Here is a 14929-nt window from a genome sequence, read left to right as displayed (position 1 = left end):
TGTAGGGTGAAATCATAAACAATTAAGAAAAAGTAAATAAATACATTAGAATGTCAAAATCTAAAGGTTGAACACTCTAACTTGTACTTTATTATTAATTTTCGACATTTAAAAAAAAGTCAAGTAATCTAAACTGTAAAAAAAATAATAACTTTCATAACATTTATAATTTATAATGCATTATCTCATGAACATATTTTAAAAATGCCTCTGAAAATACCCAAATTCCACTTGATAAAACATCAAAAAAGCGTCATCAAAGTAGTCCGTACGAATCCAAGTCTTCTGATGCCATACAATATGTTTGTGTGAAGAAACAGTTTTTTGAGTGCATCAGTGTATAATGACATACATTTGGGTCTGTTCCTCACACAAAGCTCTCATATGGCTTCAGAAGACTTGGAATAAAGTGCACAAGTTTTAAGGACCACTTTTATAATACTTTTGTGGTGCTTTTTGAAGCCTCAATTCAATCTAATTGCAACCAGTTACATTTTTCAAAATTTCTTATTTGTATTTCATGGAAAAATAGTAAGTGATTCGAATCTGAAAGGACATGAAGTTGAGTTTCATTTATGGGTTAACTATTCCTTTAAAAGATACATTTTATGATTGATCATATAGGAGTCTTCAAGAACAACACACTTGAATAACAGTGAAATACGAGCACAGTGGTTCAGGTTACTCATCTCCACATTTGCCCATCTGTTCTTTTTTATAGGGTTGGAGAGTACAAACACAACAGTCCTGAGGAGGAAGCCCCTCACTAAGACAAACACACACACACACACACACACACAGGACAAAGGCATTGAGATTGGAGCACCGGCTGAGTGCAAGAGAACCGCTCCTCAATTCCAAACAGGGCAGCAGGAAACACGACTGCAAGGCACAACCAAGAACCTTCCTGTTTCACTGACACACACACACTTACACCTTAAAGGAATAGTTCACCCTAAAATTAAAATGCCATCATCATTTATGCACCCTCATGTTGTTCCAAGCCTGTGTGACTTTCTTATGCAGAGCTTTCAAAAGAATCGGCTCATACAAGTCATTTGATCTGGAATCAGACTACACTAGTCATTGATTCTGTATTTTTTTGGGCTGTAGATTTTAAAGAACTGGCTCATTTGAGTCTTTCATTCTGGAATCAGACTACACTGGTCGTGCTGTATCTTTTCCACTGAGCCAAAAGAATCAGCTCATAAGAGTCATTTGTTCAGGAATCAGACTACACTGGACACCCTATTAGTTTTGCATTGTAAATTCAGCCAGTGCTATCATTGAACGGTGCTACAGGAAACACTGTCAAGAGTATTTTAGCACAGTGTTGCATCTGCATCGGTGGAAGAATGCACATTCGAGAACCAATAATGGAACCAAAAGTCATGAAAATCATATGGTTCATATATATATATATATATATATATATAAGAACGTTTTTGGTTCCCAGCCCTTTTCAAGTCAGCTTTCCAAATATAATTTTTGCCACAGGGCAAAACCCACAGCAGACTTTATCAATGCCTGACTTGAAACCCAAGCACAAACTTTTGTTTTATTGGCAGGTCAGATTGTGAATTAGGTAGGGAGTTATAGGAAACATTTGATGATATTTCAGTTGCTCTCCAACCAACCGAATAATCCATGACAAAGCTTATTTTTAAGACAATGTCTTAAAATACAAGTACTGATAAAGAGCAAGAAACAAGTTATCAGATATACAATGCAACTTTTGAATATGATCATTTGAGCATAGACACCAAACCAGGCATGACGTGCTCGAAGTTTGAACTTCTTGATACTTAAGTTGCACGTCAGCGTCCCTTTGTCTAAATTATCAGCGTACCATTATTTTTGAAAGAGTTTCCGATGGTTGACTGATCTGTACAGTGTAACAGCATTCCAAAACATGCATTCTTTTATATTTGCATGACTCGCAAAAAAAAAAAAAAAAAGAAAAACCAGCCTGTTTCAAGCTATTGACAATATCTGATATATTATGTATTTGTTCTGAAACTGGATTTTTTTATTTTATTTAGAGGAACAGTATTTCATCCAAACAGCCACTGTAGCCAAGCAGATGAAGGCATTGAATAAAATCAAATTTATATATTGCAATGGTTACTTATGATTGGAATTGCGCAATTGCTTGAACCTACGTGTCCTTTTCTTTCACAAAAGGACAGCTCATCACCTGTTGATTCTGAAGCACACATAGCCCATGTTTATCCATCTTTAAATCACAGCCTTATATATATATATATATATATATATATATATAAAATCTCATCACATATGACCATATCGCCATTTTGATGCAGACCTGAAAGATCGTATATTCAGATACACACAAATATATAAGTCGTTTGAGAGTGTAGGGAGAGCATCTCGATTGAGTCCTTCAGCTCTTTTGGGGCACTTTTCCACTGCGATTCTCTAATTGGTGGATCTTTCTCTTCAGGATCATGGGTAGTGCAGTTCTTCACCAGAAACTGCTCCGTTAAACAATTAAAAAAAATATATAATTTAAATTTTGTTTTTAAAAAATGAAGTTGAAATAGCATAGACTGATGGCTTCAACAGAGGCATATACCATCGATTAACAACCTCGGAGCTCACGGTTGGTCTGTCTTTAAAGGTTTAAAAGTTATCATTAAAAATGTATCTACCTATGGAGAAAATGAATGGGACTTTGGGAACCAGACTATTGCACTCTATTAGCGAATACAGCAATAAACTACGTCCCAAACCATTTGACCAATATATTTCCATGCATTTTCTAGCTGTTCATGATTTTATACAGATCGCACTCATTATAAGCAATTTCTAGCCAATAAAATATTTAAGAGTGGCACATAACTTGACAAATTTGTAGGCTATTCGCAATAGAAATTTCCATTACTTCTTTTTATACTTTCTTCAGTTTTCCAGGTCTGGAAATCACAAATTTAACATTTTAAAACATGGTATTTCCAGATTTCCCATGAACAAAATAACCTTGGTACGTGTTCTCACACAAAATGCTAAAAATTTCCTGCGATTATAAAAACTTTATATCATTAGGTAACATGGAGGTGAACTTATCTCTCACAATATGCAATGCAATGAATATCTACTACTTCAATCCACCCTAACCAACAAAAAAAAAAAATCAATGAAAAAACAAATTCAATGATGTCATATGGCATCATCCCATCTGTTTATTAGATCACGTACAGCAGCCTTACTAATAATGTACTCTGAAAGTCACATATGGCCTCAGACACACAATGACACCACGGTGTGGCTGGTGCATCCGGAGCAGAGCGCAGCTGTGTGCAAGGCATCCGGCTGCAGGAGCGCAGCAGCACAGATGTGCCTGTGATACGATCAGACCCGAGACGCGCTGTACACTACTGTTAAATGAGTTCATGTACAAACCCTAACCTCCGACTTAAAACGAGCATTTATAGTAATCGTACGAAATTTGACCAATTTAAAGCACCATAACAAAATATGAGCTTGTCATTTACGACCATGAAAACATTGTGGAAAACGCGAATGAATAAAGAAATCAGTGACAGTGTCAGAAGTGGTTTTCATATACTTGAGCTGTCATTGTTTAGTAGAATAAACATAATAAACTTAATTTTTTTACATGGCATCCAAATTATTTGTACATGGCTTTTTCCAAGATCATTCATAAACATGTACTTTTCACCCTGTTCCTCCTAACTTATGACATCTAAACACTTTTACTATAGCACATGACTTGAAGGCGATACATTCTAACGTTTGCATTACAAAACCAGCTATATTTACAAGCTTGTTCAATTGTGAGCAAACCGCGCGGCAGCTCAACTGATAGAGCGTTGCACTTGCAATGCAAAAGATCGAGGTATGAGTCCTGAAGAGCACGGGAGTCAACATGATGGTTACTTTAGCAATTGTGTTTTTCATTTCACATTTGTTTTTCTGACACTATCAGTTAGGTTTAGGTTTAAGGTTTAGGGTAGGGAGGTCGGTTTGGTTGACTAAAACTGGAAAGAGCATTAACCTTAAAAACCTCATCTGTTTGGGAGACATTTCACATTTCGGAACTGCCGTGATACGTGTAAGGAGCCACGTAATTACATTTTTTCAGAAATGTCGCCACAGTCATGGAATTCTCATGAGATCAGGCTACAAATTTTACTAGCGACAAATAGCTAAAGACACATTTTAAAGCTGAGGAGACCAAAATTTTGGTTACACTTGCGAAAATCAAACCAAGTACCTAGTACTTTAGATAGTAATCAGACAAAATGTGAATCAGTAAAAATCCCTTTCATTTTCAACCAAGAAAACCAACAATGAATTGTTGAATACACAAATTAAGTTCTTTAAATTATACAGGTTTGTAAAATACATATTGATGAGCAGTCATTACGTTTGGAAGAATAAACAAAATAAGCTTTTTTAATGACATCAGCCACTTTAAACCTGAAGTGTGTAATTTTGTCAGTGTTAAAATACTTTCTCATATCTCTGCTTAATGTCCAGAGACAATTATAAGTAAACCATTCATATGCAGTTCTGTTTGCTGACGCAAGAGGCAAGGAAATTACATACTGAAGTGTGCAATCTGTGAGCCACTAGCATCACCAAACAGAATTGCAAAATAATTACAGTTTTCAAACAAGATTCCCGAACGCAAACTTCCGAAACACAGAATGGCAGGGGAATAGTCATTTATATTCATGAAGAAAGCCCTCCTTGATCAGATGAATCAGTAATATTCATTATGAAAGCACTACCTGATTGGTTGGATAAACTAACCCAGCCCTAACCCTACCCCTAATCCTAACCCTACCCAATCAGGTAGAGCATTCCTCATAAAAATTAATGAGTCTTCCCCTGACATCCTACGTTGGTAAATCCGCTTCCCGAACACTAAACCTGACTCCCATAAGTCGGAAAACAGATAGTCCCATCCTCCAAAACACGCCATTGGTTGAGTCAATTTTGTTATGCCAGTAGGGATGTGCCAACAAACAGCGCAATGTTTTTTTAAAGTGCCACGGTGTTTACATTTTCCAGGAAAATCAACCAACAAAACTTACAGTTGACTCTGCCTATTAAGATAAGATCAGACAAAGTATTTTAACATTGAATCAATGTTCACACTTCAATTTTATAGACACATTTTTTAGTATGGATGAATAGCTAAAGACCCATTTTGAAGCTGTGGGAACCAAAACTGTGGTTACACTTCATGCAAATGTCAAACCAAGCAACCATAACGCCGAACAGTGATTTAAAATCCACCAATCTTGCGTTCATACTTACTTTCCCCCTCGATTTTATCCGTTCCTCGGGTCCAGATAATCTGTCTGGTCTCAAGTTTGACTTGAAACGTCCTTCTCTCGGGTCTTTGAGACTTTTTAGAGTAAAAGAGAGTCAATACGGTGCCCAGCTCGAGATCCCGGTACAGATTATTCACCTCGGTGTCGCTCAGTGTCCAGGGACCATTGGAGGAGAAGCCGGCAGTCGCAGCCATTTCCCCTGTTTGTTGTCCAGTTCCTTTAAGAATAATTCACAGCCTCCAGGGCCTGGTGAGGACACCTATGAAAATAAGGAAGAATGTAAACACACATCTTATAAAATAACATGGCAGCGGTGCATGCACCATATGCATCAGTTAGGAAAACACACACATAGAGGCCTGCTACTATAAGATGCATGCACATGTGTCCATTTGTAAGTTGCACTTATTGAAATTGGCCTGATTTGTAGTTATACAGACACAGACTGCTGTATTCATTAAAGAAATGTCATATGGTGAATAATAGGTGAATGATAATCAGTGCATAAGCGTGTGTGGATTATTATTACAGATACATGATTAACAGATCACATGCATAAATCCATGAGCTTTACACTGAAATCTGAAGTCTGATATCTACAAGTAGATTAAACTGAGTTGATCTGATCCTATTCAGTTAAATATAACCCATTGGATCACTTTATACAGATCCAACCCAATGCAAACAAAAACCAAAACAAAACAAAACAAAAAATCACTGTTACTGCATTGTTAATATCATGAACTGTATATGCTTATGTTGTTTTAAGACATCAATCGGATATGATAGAGCTATATGTGACCTACAATACGGACCTGAGCGTTTGTTTATAAAGATGATAATTTGTATTGTCTCACCGTGTATGAATGCAGCTGGCTCCCTGAGACTCAATAAAAGCCGAAACGCAACATCCAGTGTGTCCGCAATCTCAGCGGCGCTCGTGACATCTTGTGTCCATGATGAGACGCGGGTTTGACGGTGTGATCAAGCCGAGTGTAATATGTGGTGATCTCCGCCATGAGTCGTTGTGTGAGAACCCTTCCCCCATCAGCCGATCCCTACAGCACACACCGACCACACGGCCTCTTAAAGACACAGCGCACGGAATACTGCCGAATATTTGGAATGGACTCCTAGTGTTCTGTATACGGAACAGTATCTACCACTGCCTACTATTTTTAAAGGAATAGAGCACAACAGTCTGGTTCCTGAAGTCAAAATCCCATTCATATTTCCTAGGGGTATTGTTTGTTAACCATAACTTATAAAACTTTAAAGACAGACTTACCGTGAGCTCTGAGGCTGTTAATCGAAGGTATACGGTTGAAGCCATCAGTCCGAGTTATTTCAACTGAATCAAATAAATAAATAAATATTATCGGAATTTATGATCAAGGCCTACACTACCCATGATCCTGAAGAGAAAGATCCACCAATCAGAGAAACACGGCAAAGCAAAGTGCACCAAAGAGCTCTGCAGCGACCATCCGCTCCCAAATAAAAAATACATCCAAATATTTTCCAATAGTTTAAGAATATTGATTCTGTACTTTTAATTAACAACTTTAAATCAATAGGTATTTTTTATTTGTTTCTGTCATTCGCAGTGCTTCAGGGGATTGTTGTTCAAATACACAGTCTTGTACCTTTGCCTTTTTTTTTTTTTTTTTCAATTTTTAAATACTTCAAATCAAAGTTGTACTGGTGTGATTCACCTTGGAACTGGTTGGTTTGGTTCATAGGCCTTATTCATCCATCTTTTATCTTTAATGGGAATGACAACGACGCTGTGAGGGATAGATGTACAGTCTCTTTAATGGGCTTTACTGTAATTTAAAGTGTTTTTGGATCGTCCTACAGACAAAACATTGATAAAATATCTGTCCAAGTACATTCAGTATACAAAGAACTCCTGAAGAAAATCAGATGTGATCTAGGAGCTTTAAACAGCTTTATACTGTTAGTGCATTTGAAGAGATGGTAATTCTACCCCTCAGAGCCAAAGATGGTGCTAGAGTGAATAAAGTCTATTGGTTAGAACCCTTTTATAAAGGACTTTATGAAATCCCTATGGAAAAAAAAAAAAATAATGGAAAAAATACTTCAAAAAACAAGATGGCTCTATAGTTCACCCAAAATAATTCAGTAGGGTTCCAGAAGTAAAAAAAAATAAATAAAAAAATAAATCACATTAATTTTCTCCAAAGAGAAATGGATTTATATTGCCAAGATATGAATCTTTCAAGGCAGACCTACCTCCATTCATTTTCAATAATTCAACAGTCCTTCATACAATTATTTCTTACCTGTTTCACTTCCTAATTTTGCTATACTAATGTTTGAAATGTTTATCCCCCTAAAATACATCCATGTCTACAAGTCTATATCTATACCCCAAGAATAAACAATCAATTTTATGTTAACTATACACTTAGACACTCACACAACACCATTTCCTATGAAATTAATTTCAACACATACATAAAATAACTATACACAAACCATTTACCATCAACCTCACTTTAACTACAGCACACAGGCACCAACTACACACAAATTATATCATCGTGGATTGGTGATTGGTTTCCATTCCTGGAAGGGTAAAATTCCTTACAGTTTCCTTATAACAGTTCTTTTGTTCTGCAACATGGTTAGTTTTGTGGTATTCTGTGTTGTTGATCTGGGCCAGTAGATTATCATTTCTACCGAGGAAATCTCGCCTCTGTTCACACCTTTAGGTAGGTGCCAAAGGTGTGTGAAAAGATTTTAATGCCGATGAAGTGGAGACCCATCTCTAAAAGTAAATCTAGTTGCTTTCTATTTAAGGTGACATCATATCATGAACTGGGTCAAATTGAATCAAACTAATCGAATTCCTTAGAAGCTGCAGCCTTACTGAAACTCCTTCAAAAATCAGTAACCTTGTTTTTGCCGTTTTCTCACAGTTTTCTGCAATTCTAAGACCAAGTCGAAGCAAGTGTGCTGTACACATGCCACAGCTCTACTGCTATTGCACAATGCCCTCATAGAAAGAGGTTATAAACCAAAACCACAGGTGCATTTGCTGCCTTCATCTAACATTGCATCTTCAGAGCAACAGGCATGAAGGATGTGGATATGACCTTAAAACCTTTAGTGTAGGCCTGGCTAATCAATATCAAGAAAGATCCACTTCAGCGGAAGTTATTTTGTTTTTAATCAAATGTCTTTAAAATGCATTATGCATTTATTTCATATGTTATAAAATCTAGCATAAACATATTGATCAATGTTGTCTTTATTTAAAAAAAAAAAAAAAAAAAAAACATTTTTTCTTTAAAATCATATAGGCCAGTGGTTCTCAACCTTTTTGACTCCAAGGACCCCCACTGTCCAAGACAAAATTTGAAGCCCCCCCTTGCCCGAAACTACACGTGTCTGATTAAAATAATTAATCATTGATCATTTTTTATTCTAGAAGTTTCAGAAAGAGTCTGTTTATAATTTGCAGGCATCCATCTTAAAGTATTTTTTAGCATTTTAATTAAGTTGAATTATTTTAATTATTTTAATATTTCTTATTTTAAATTAATTTTAAGTCAACTTGAGGCCCCCTTGGAAGTGTGCTGAGGCCCCCTAGTGGGTCCCAGCCCCCTGGTTGAGAACCACTGATATAGGCAATACAGTTCTCATAACTGAAGAATCAACCACATTGTAATAAAATAAATTAATTTGGCCCTTTGTAAATTGTTTATTAAACGTTAGCAAAATAAGCTCTTGTTATTCATTTTATTTATGTTTTTCATTTTACTCAATAAAAATACATGCATGTTGTTTTTAAATGTATTCTCTGAGTTTTGAACAGACAATTATTTAACATCAACTTAAAATATTTGAGTTGTTTCAGCTGAGCAGTGTTTAGGGGAGTGGTCATTGGCTCTTTCTGAATATTTAATTATGTAGACCCTGGGGCTTAAATCAAATAGTTATTAACTAGTAAGGGTTGTACTGAAGTTGTTTACTGCTCTGTTTAGTGTTTCTCATGCTTTTTTGTGTTTAAGGTGTTTTATTTCAAGTCACCATAATGGAGATTAGTGTTCCTTCTTACTAAGTGAAAAAAAAAATATATATTATGTTCTTCAGCTAAACATGTGATCAGCGTAGAAAGTAGATAATCCGGCACTATTACTATCTGAAAGAAATTTATTTAGACAATCAAATTACCCTTCATGTTCAACTACTGATGGACTATACACTGAAGTTGAATACTGAGTTTTCCTTAAAAAGATTACACAAAGCCTCATGTACGGTTTTCATTAGGTAGAATAAACACAATTACATTTGCTGGCTTTACTCAATGCAATTGAGCCGTTTTAACAACAACAACTATTCATAATATTATGTTAAATAGAAATCAATTTTGTGCAACCATTCCTTAGAGAAATTTCGTAAATTCAAAAAGCCATTTTTTAAAGTGCATGTAGCATAGGTATTTTTGCACACTAGGCCCTATAAACACACAAAGTGTTTTCTCAAATAGTGTTTGTCACCAGAAATACAAACCACACCACAAATGAGTGTCATATCTATTCAGTTCAATATCCTGCATTCAGCACACAAGATCATTTCAAACCCTCTGTTTACACTGAAATCATAAAACTGTCGTCATTTTAGTAGTAGTGCCTTTAATGGTGATGATACTGTAAACAATGTCTACAAGCACCACCTGACATAAAGTCAATCTAAAGACAAACCCAGTTTAGTGTAAGGGTTATCTTATCATTAAACTGTCAATAATTACACTAAACATGACCTAATATTTTACACAACACTACTGCAAAGTGTTGCTTATGCAAAAGCAGTACTTAAGCTTACATTATACTGCCAGATAAATTCAGATGTTTTATGTTATTAAATGTATTAATCTTAAATAATATTTAAAGCAATGTCTATTAGCTCTGTACAGGACTGCAATATCATTTATAGCCACTTAAAATATAAAACACATATTCAATATATAAAAAGCAGCCTTTGTCCAAGCTGGCATGAAAATGAGAGACGGTTAAAATTTTTATTAAATTTTAAATATCCAACAATATTATAAAATAAAATATATCTGTAAACTTAGGCTAAAGATTGATAAAATGTTACATACACATTTTTACATTAGCTTCTCCCGTTTATGCTCTAAACAGGGAGCATACATTAAATGACTTTCAATTCCAATACATTTATACAGCTATAAAGAGATCAGAAACATTTTTCCATTTACTGTTGATTTCATGGAGTTTTTCGTTTTATATCCTTCAATTGTTACGGATTTACCAATTGAAATAAACAAGCTTCCACATGTAACTATTGCTGCTGTGCATCATATTCATGATTTTCTCACAAGAAGCTTTTATACCAATTGAAATGCAATTTGCACAGCAGTTAAATAACATTGTGCAAAAGAGGGACAATCTATACATATCATAAGAAAAATTCACCGTTAAAGCAACATATTCTATTGATCTAATACATTTCTTCACACACATAGGAAAGTGAAATGTACGTCCCTGATAGAAACATTAAAGGGATAGTTTACCAAAACATAAAATTCAAAACACAAAAGATACAGCAATGACAGTAAATCGTGATGTGAGGCTATCATTCTGCCTAACATCTACTTTTGTGTTCCACGGAAGAAAGTCATAGGAGTTTGTAAAAACAGGGTGAGTAAATGACAGAATTTAATGTAAAACTTTCCCTTTTAAACAAAATTTAAAATGTACAAATGAAAAAACTAAAAACATGACAAATATTAACATTTGGTTGCATTTCGTCATTGTGTCATTTGTTCCTTAGACTAAACGAAAACATTTTTCATAACAGTATTTCAGCTTAACACACACAGTTCTGCCCAGTTCATTTTATCATTCGCATTAACGTGAAGTGTGTACTTTCTGCACCTCTAGCTTCACTAAATGTAGAAATGAAAAAATATTGACATTTACAAACAGGTTTGCAGAACATCCCCCCTTTTTGCCATCGGACATAAAAACAGGTAGTCCCGTCCCAAACTCATGCCATTGGTTAAGCCAGTGTTGGCTGGTCGGAATGCTCAAACAAACAGCAGAGCAATGTTTTGAAAGCATCACAGAGCCATAGTGTTTACACCAAAAAGTTTAATCCTTAACCTAGGAATGTCTTATTTTCATATTTGTCTCTGCATTTAGTATAGGAATAGGAGAATATATTTTAACATTAAAAAAATTTAACATTTCACCTTAATGTCCTTTATTTATTTTTTTTTACATTAAAATATATAATTAATCAAAACATCTGTAGATAAAATGAGACCATAAAACCAAAGATACTCAAATTGAAGGTGTGATATGAAATAAGTGCAGTCTTTCTTCAATACGGACATGGTTTTTCAGCAAGGCTCAGTATTAGGCCCTCTTCTGTTTTAAAACTGCCACTCCGGTTACAACAGTGGGTTTTCCCTCTTACGTCAAGCTCCAGGATTCCCCCAATATACTTGAGCACATATACACAGATGTGAGGAACACAATATTTTAAATTGGTGTTTACAAATTGGTATAGTTTATAGTGTGATTGTGTGATTTCCATTTTCCCCACTGTACTCCCAGAAATGTTAAATTCTTTCTGCTGTGTTGACTTGTTTTTTGCAACTGGCCCCAAACACTGACGATGACTTAGGTTTCTGGTCGTTGCATCTTGCTCTATTATGAGCGTCTCAAAGCACAAGGGGCCATTCACACAAAACCATTTTTTTGACCAACAAGACGGGCATCATTGTGCCAATGTCTCATGCAGGAGAGTTGTAATTTTAGATGCTGTGTAAGGTAAAAAGAATGTTAACTTTTAAAACTGCATCTTGAGACCTTTGCATTCTGTTATATCCGTTGCGTTGCATCTAGCTTTTTTAAGATGCTTCACAACTTTAACCGATACACTACCTGGAAATATTACTATACTTCATACAACTGTAATTACTGAAAAACACTGTGGTACTGCCACTATTTAGTACCATGGCATTGTATTCCCCTAACTTAAATAATGTCTTTAAAACTCAAATAGAATTAGATTTTGATAATATTTAAGTGAAAATTCTTATTCTTATTTATTTATTTATTTATTTTTGACACCCATGGAGATGAAAATGTTGCATCTGCCTGAAATGACTTGTTCGATGTAAAAAGGTTAGGGCAGATTATAGTCTTCAAATTACATATTTATTGATAATTAATAATACAGATTTATTTTATGACAATAACATAACTTCATAACACATCCAGTGCAGCATATATGGCAGCATCCTTTTCACTTTGTGTGTGGTTGTCTACGGTGTCCGAATAAGAAGAGGGAGTAAAGGCAACTCCTCCACCCTTGACTTCTCAAGGGTCAAACAAAAAAGATTTAGAAGTAGATAGTAAAGTGGTAAACAAGACATCAAGACTGGAGAGATCCTCCACAAACACACACACGTAGGTCCAGTAAAGGTCAGAGGGATATTCTTACATGCATCCATTTAGAAACAGTGTTGAACGGGCCATTGTGTCATAGCGGGGAGTCTTTCCAAAAATAAGCCGAGAGGTAGGCTGATGACAGCAGAGGCAGAAGTGTGCTTCACACTCAAAGACCCTTCTTGGGCCTGAACCGCCATCCCCACCCACGGACATTACATAGAAGAGGAAAAATTGCCAGAGCCCATTGTTCCCTCCTGCACGTTTTTCCCTCATTACTTTAAAGGGGCATAAAGCAACCTTAAAACTATGTCCATGCCAGTGCTGAGATTTTGGACTCACAAAAAGCAAGATTCATCAAGTAACAAGCACCATTAGAGTGAACTCAGATTCACTTTTAGTACATCACTTTTTGATTCACTTTTAGTAAACGTTTACATGACATCGATGCACTAAAAACAGAAACGTTTTTCCTTTGCGTTTTTGAAATGTTTCACGTACAGACGACAATGTTGTCAAAACGATCCCCGTTCACACGGATCCGCGATAAAACGACTAAAACCGCTGTATTATGCATGCCAGGCCAGTAGTTGGCGATGTTTTTTCTTTACTTTGTAAAGAAACACTACGCACCTGTGCACATAAGCATTCTTCCACAGAGTGGTGAATACAAACAATGAAGATGGCGAAAGCATCGAGCAATTTTGTCTGGACGGACGATGAGGTTGCTTTATTACTACAGTTACTTTGCTGGAGAAGCGACAATAAACTCAAAATCTTGAGCAGCTCAAACACAGTCCTGTAGTCCGCCATAGTAGGTTTGAATGTCAGCCGGTACATGAACAGTGTGGGTGCTGTGGACCATGGTGATGGGGGTAATCCTGTTGCCCAGCTGCAGAGACAAATTTATGAGCTAGGTCAAAGACATGATCAAGTAATGTCAACTCTTGCTAACATGAGCAATGCCGCTACCAGATCTTATGTGTATATCCCAAGAGAACGTCAAATTGTACCATTCAGTGGTGAGCCGGGTAAAGATGGTCAAACTGTAGATGAGTTTATAGACTAAGTTGAACGTGTAATCAGGGTGAGGGGTTAAAACACTTACGATCAAGTAGACTTCATTCTTTCTCAGTTAAGGGGTTCAGCATTATATGAGGTTAAACTGTGTATGGGAGGAGAGACAAAACAACCTCAAGTTGTTTTCATATCTGAAGGGAGCCTTTAGGGAGAAACGTACCACACCACAGATGTTGCATGCTTTTTATGCACGCCGACAGTTAGAGGGGGAAGATTTTCGTGAATATTCCCATGCTCTCTTTCAGTTGCTCAACTCTGCTCTCCAACAATCCACTAATGTTGTGTCTGACCCACAGCTCATGCTTAGAGATCAGTTCATTGAAGGGGTTAGAGACGCCACCCTGCGAAGAGATTTGCGCAAGCTTGTCAGAGAGAAGACACAGTCCACTCTCTTTGATGTTCGTTAAGAGACTATGATGTGGGTGGTGGAGGACAGACCCAAATGGTGTTAATGTGGCCAGAAATAGAAATATTGTGAGTACAGTGTCGGGGGAATATCTGAATATTCAAACACTGGTAACAGTGCACAAAGTGACGTAATAGGGGTTCTGCAAGAGGTAGTAAAACTAATCACTCAGCAGGGTAAAGCTATGGGAGAACTGTAATGCAGTTTTTGAACTCACTGTACAGAATGCTGGTTCAAATGGTAGTCAGAGTGGAAAGTCTAAGTTCAAACCCAAGTATACAGATGACGGCCAACCTATATGTTTAATGTGAGAGGGGGTGGGGCATGTAGCCAGACAGTGCACCGGGCCACGTAATTCTAAAGACCATTCTGTTGCCACCACAAGCTCTGCAGTACAGAGAAACGGGGTCCCTCCATTGCAGTGAACCGAGCAATGCGAGGAAAGTCAGAAGGCTCAATAGGTAGCCCGTGAGTACTGGAGGTGTTCCAGTTAGATGTCTTCTGGACACAGGAAGTAATGTGGGTACCCTAGCAGAAAGCTTCTTTAGAGAAAACCTCCATGGGGAAGATAAAGATCTCCACTGCATGGCTAAAGATAACTGCAGCCAGCAAGCTACCCTTGCCATACCTGGGATATGTTGAACTAGATATTCAGGTGCTGGGGC

At 36.5% G+C, this 14929-nt stretch overlaps 1 protein-coding gene and 1 long non-coding RNA gene across 3 annotated transcripts in view; one reads left to right on the top strand and one right to left on the bottom strand.

Annotated features, from left to right (window-relative positions):
• plcg1 (phospholipase C, gamma 1) overlaps positions 1-6415 on the bottom strand; it is a 63950-nt gene extending 57535 nt beyond the window's left edge. For both annotated transcript variants that reach the window (XM_051659746.1, XM_051659747.1), the window contains exons 1-2: positions 6185-6415; positions 5311-5586 (exon numbers count right to left, since the gene is read on the bottom strand). In XM_051659746.1, coding sequence (XP_051515706.1) covers positions 5311-5521 — 211 coding nt within the window. In that variant the 5' untranslated portion in view covers positions 5522-5586; positions 6185-6415. The remainder of the gene's footprint in view (positions 1-5310; positions 5587-6184) is intronic.
• Positions 1-14929, top strand: part of LOC127418969 (uncharacterized) — a 983530-nt gene that overhangs the window by 468696 nt on the left and 499905 nt on the right. The window lies entirely within an intron of this gene.

Source organism: Myxocyprinus asiaticus, chromosome 28, assembly GCF_019703515.2.
Source record: "Myxocyprinus asiaticus isolate MX2 ecotype Aquarium Trade chromosome 28, UBuf_Myxa_2, whole genome shotgun sequence".
NCBI classification, from domain to species: Eukaryota; Metazoa; Chordata; class Actinopteri; order Cypriniformes; family Catostomidae; genus Myxocyprinus; species Myxocyprinus asiaticus.
Note: the sequence above shows the minus strand (reverse complement) of the source record. Positions and strands in the feature narration are given on the sequence as shown.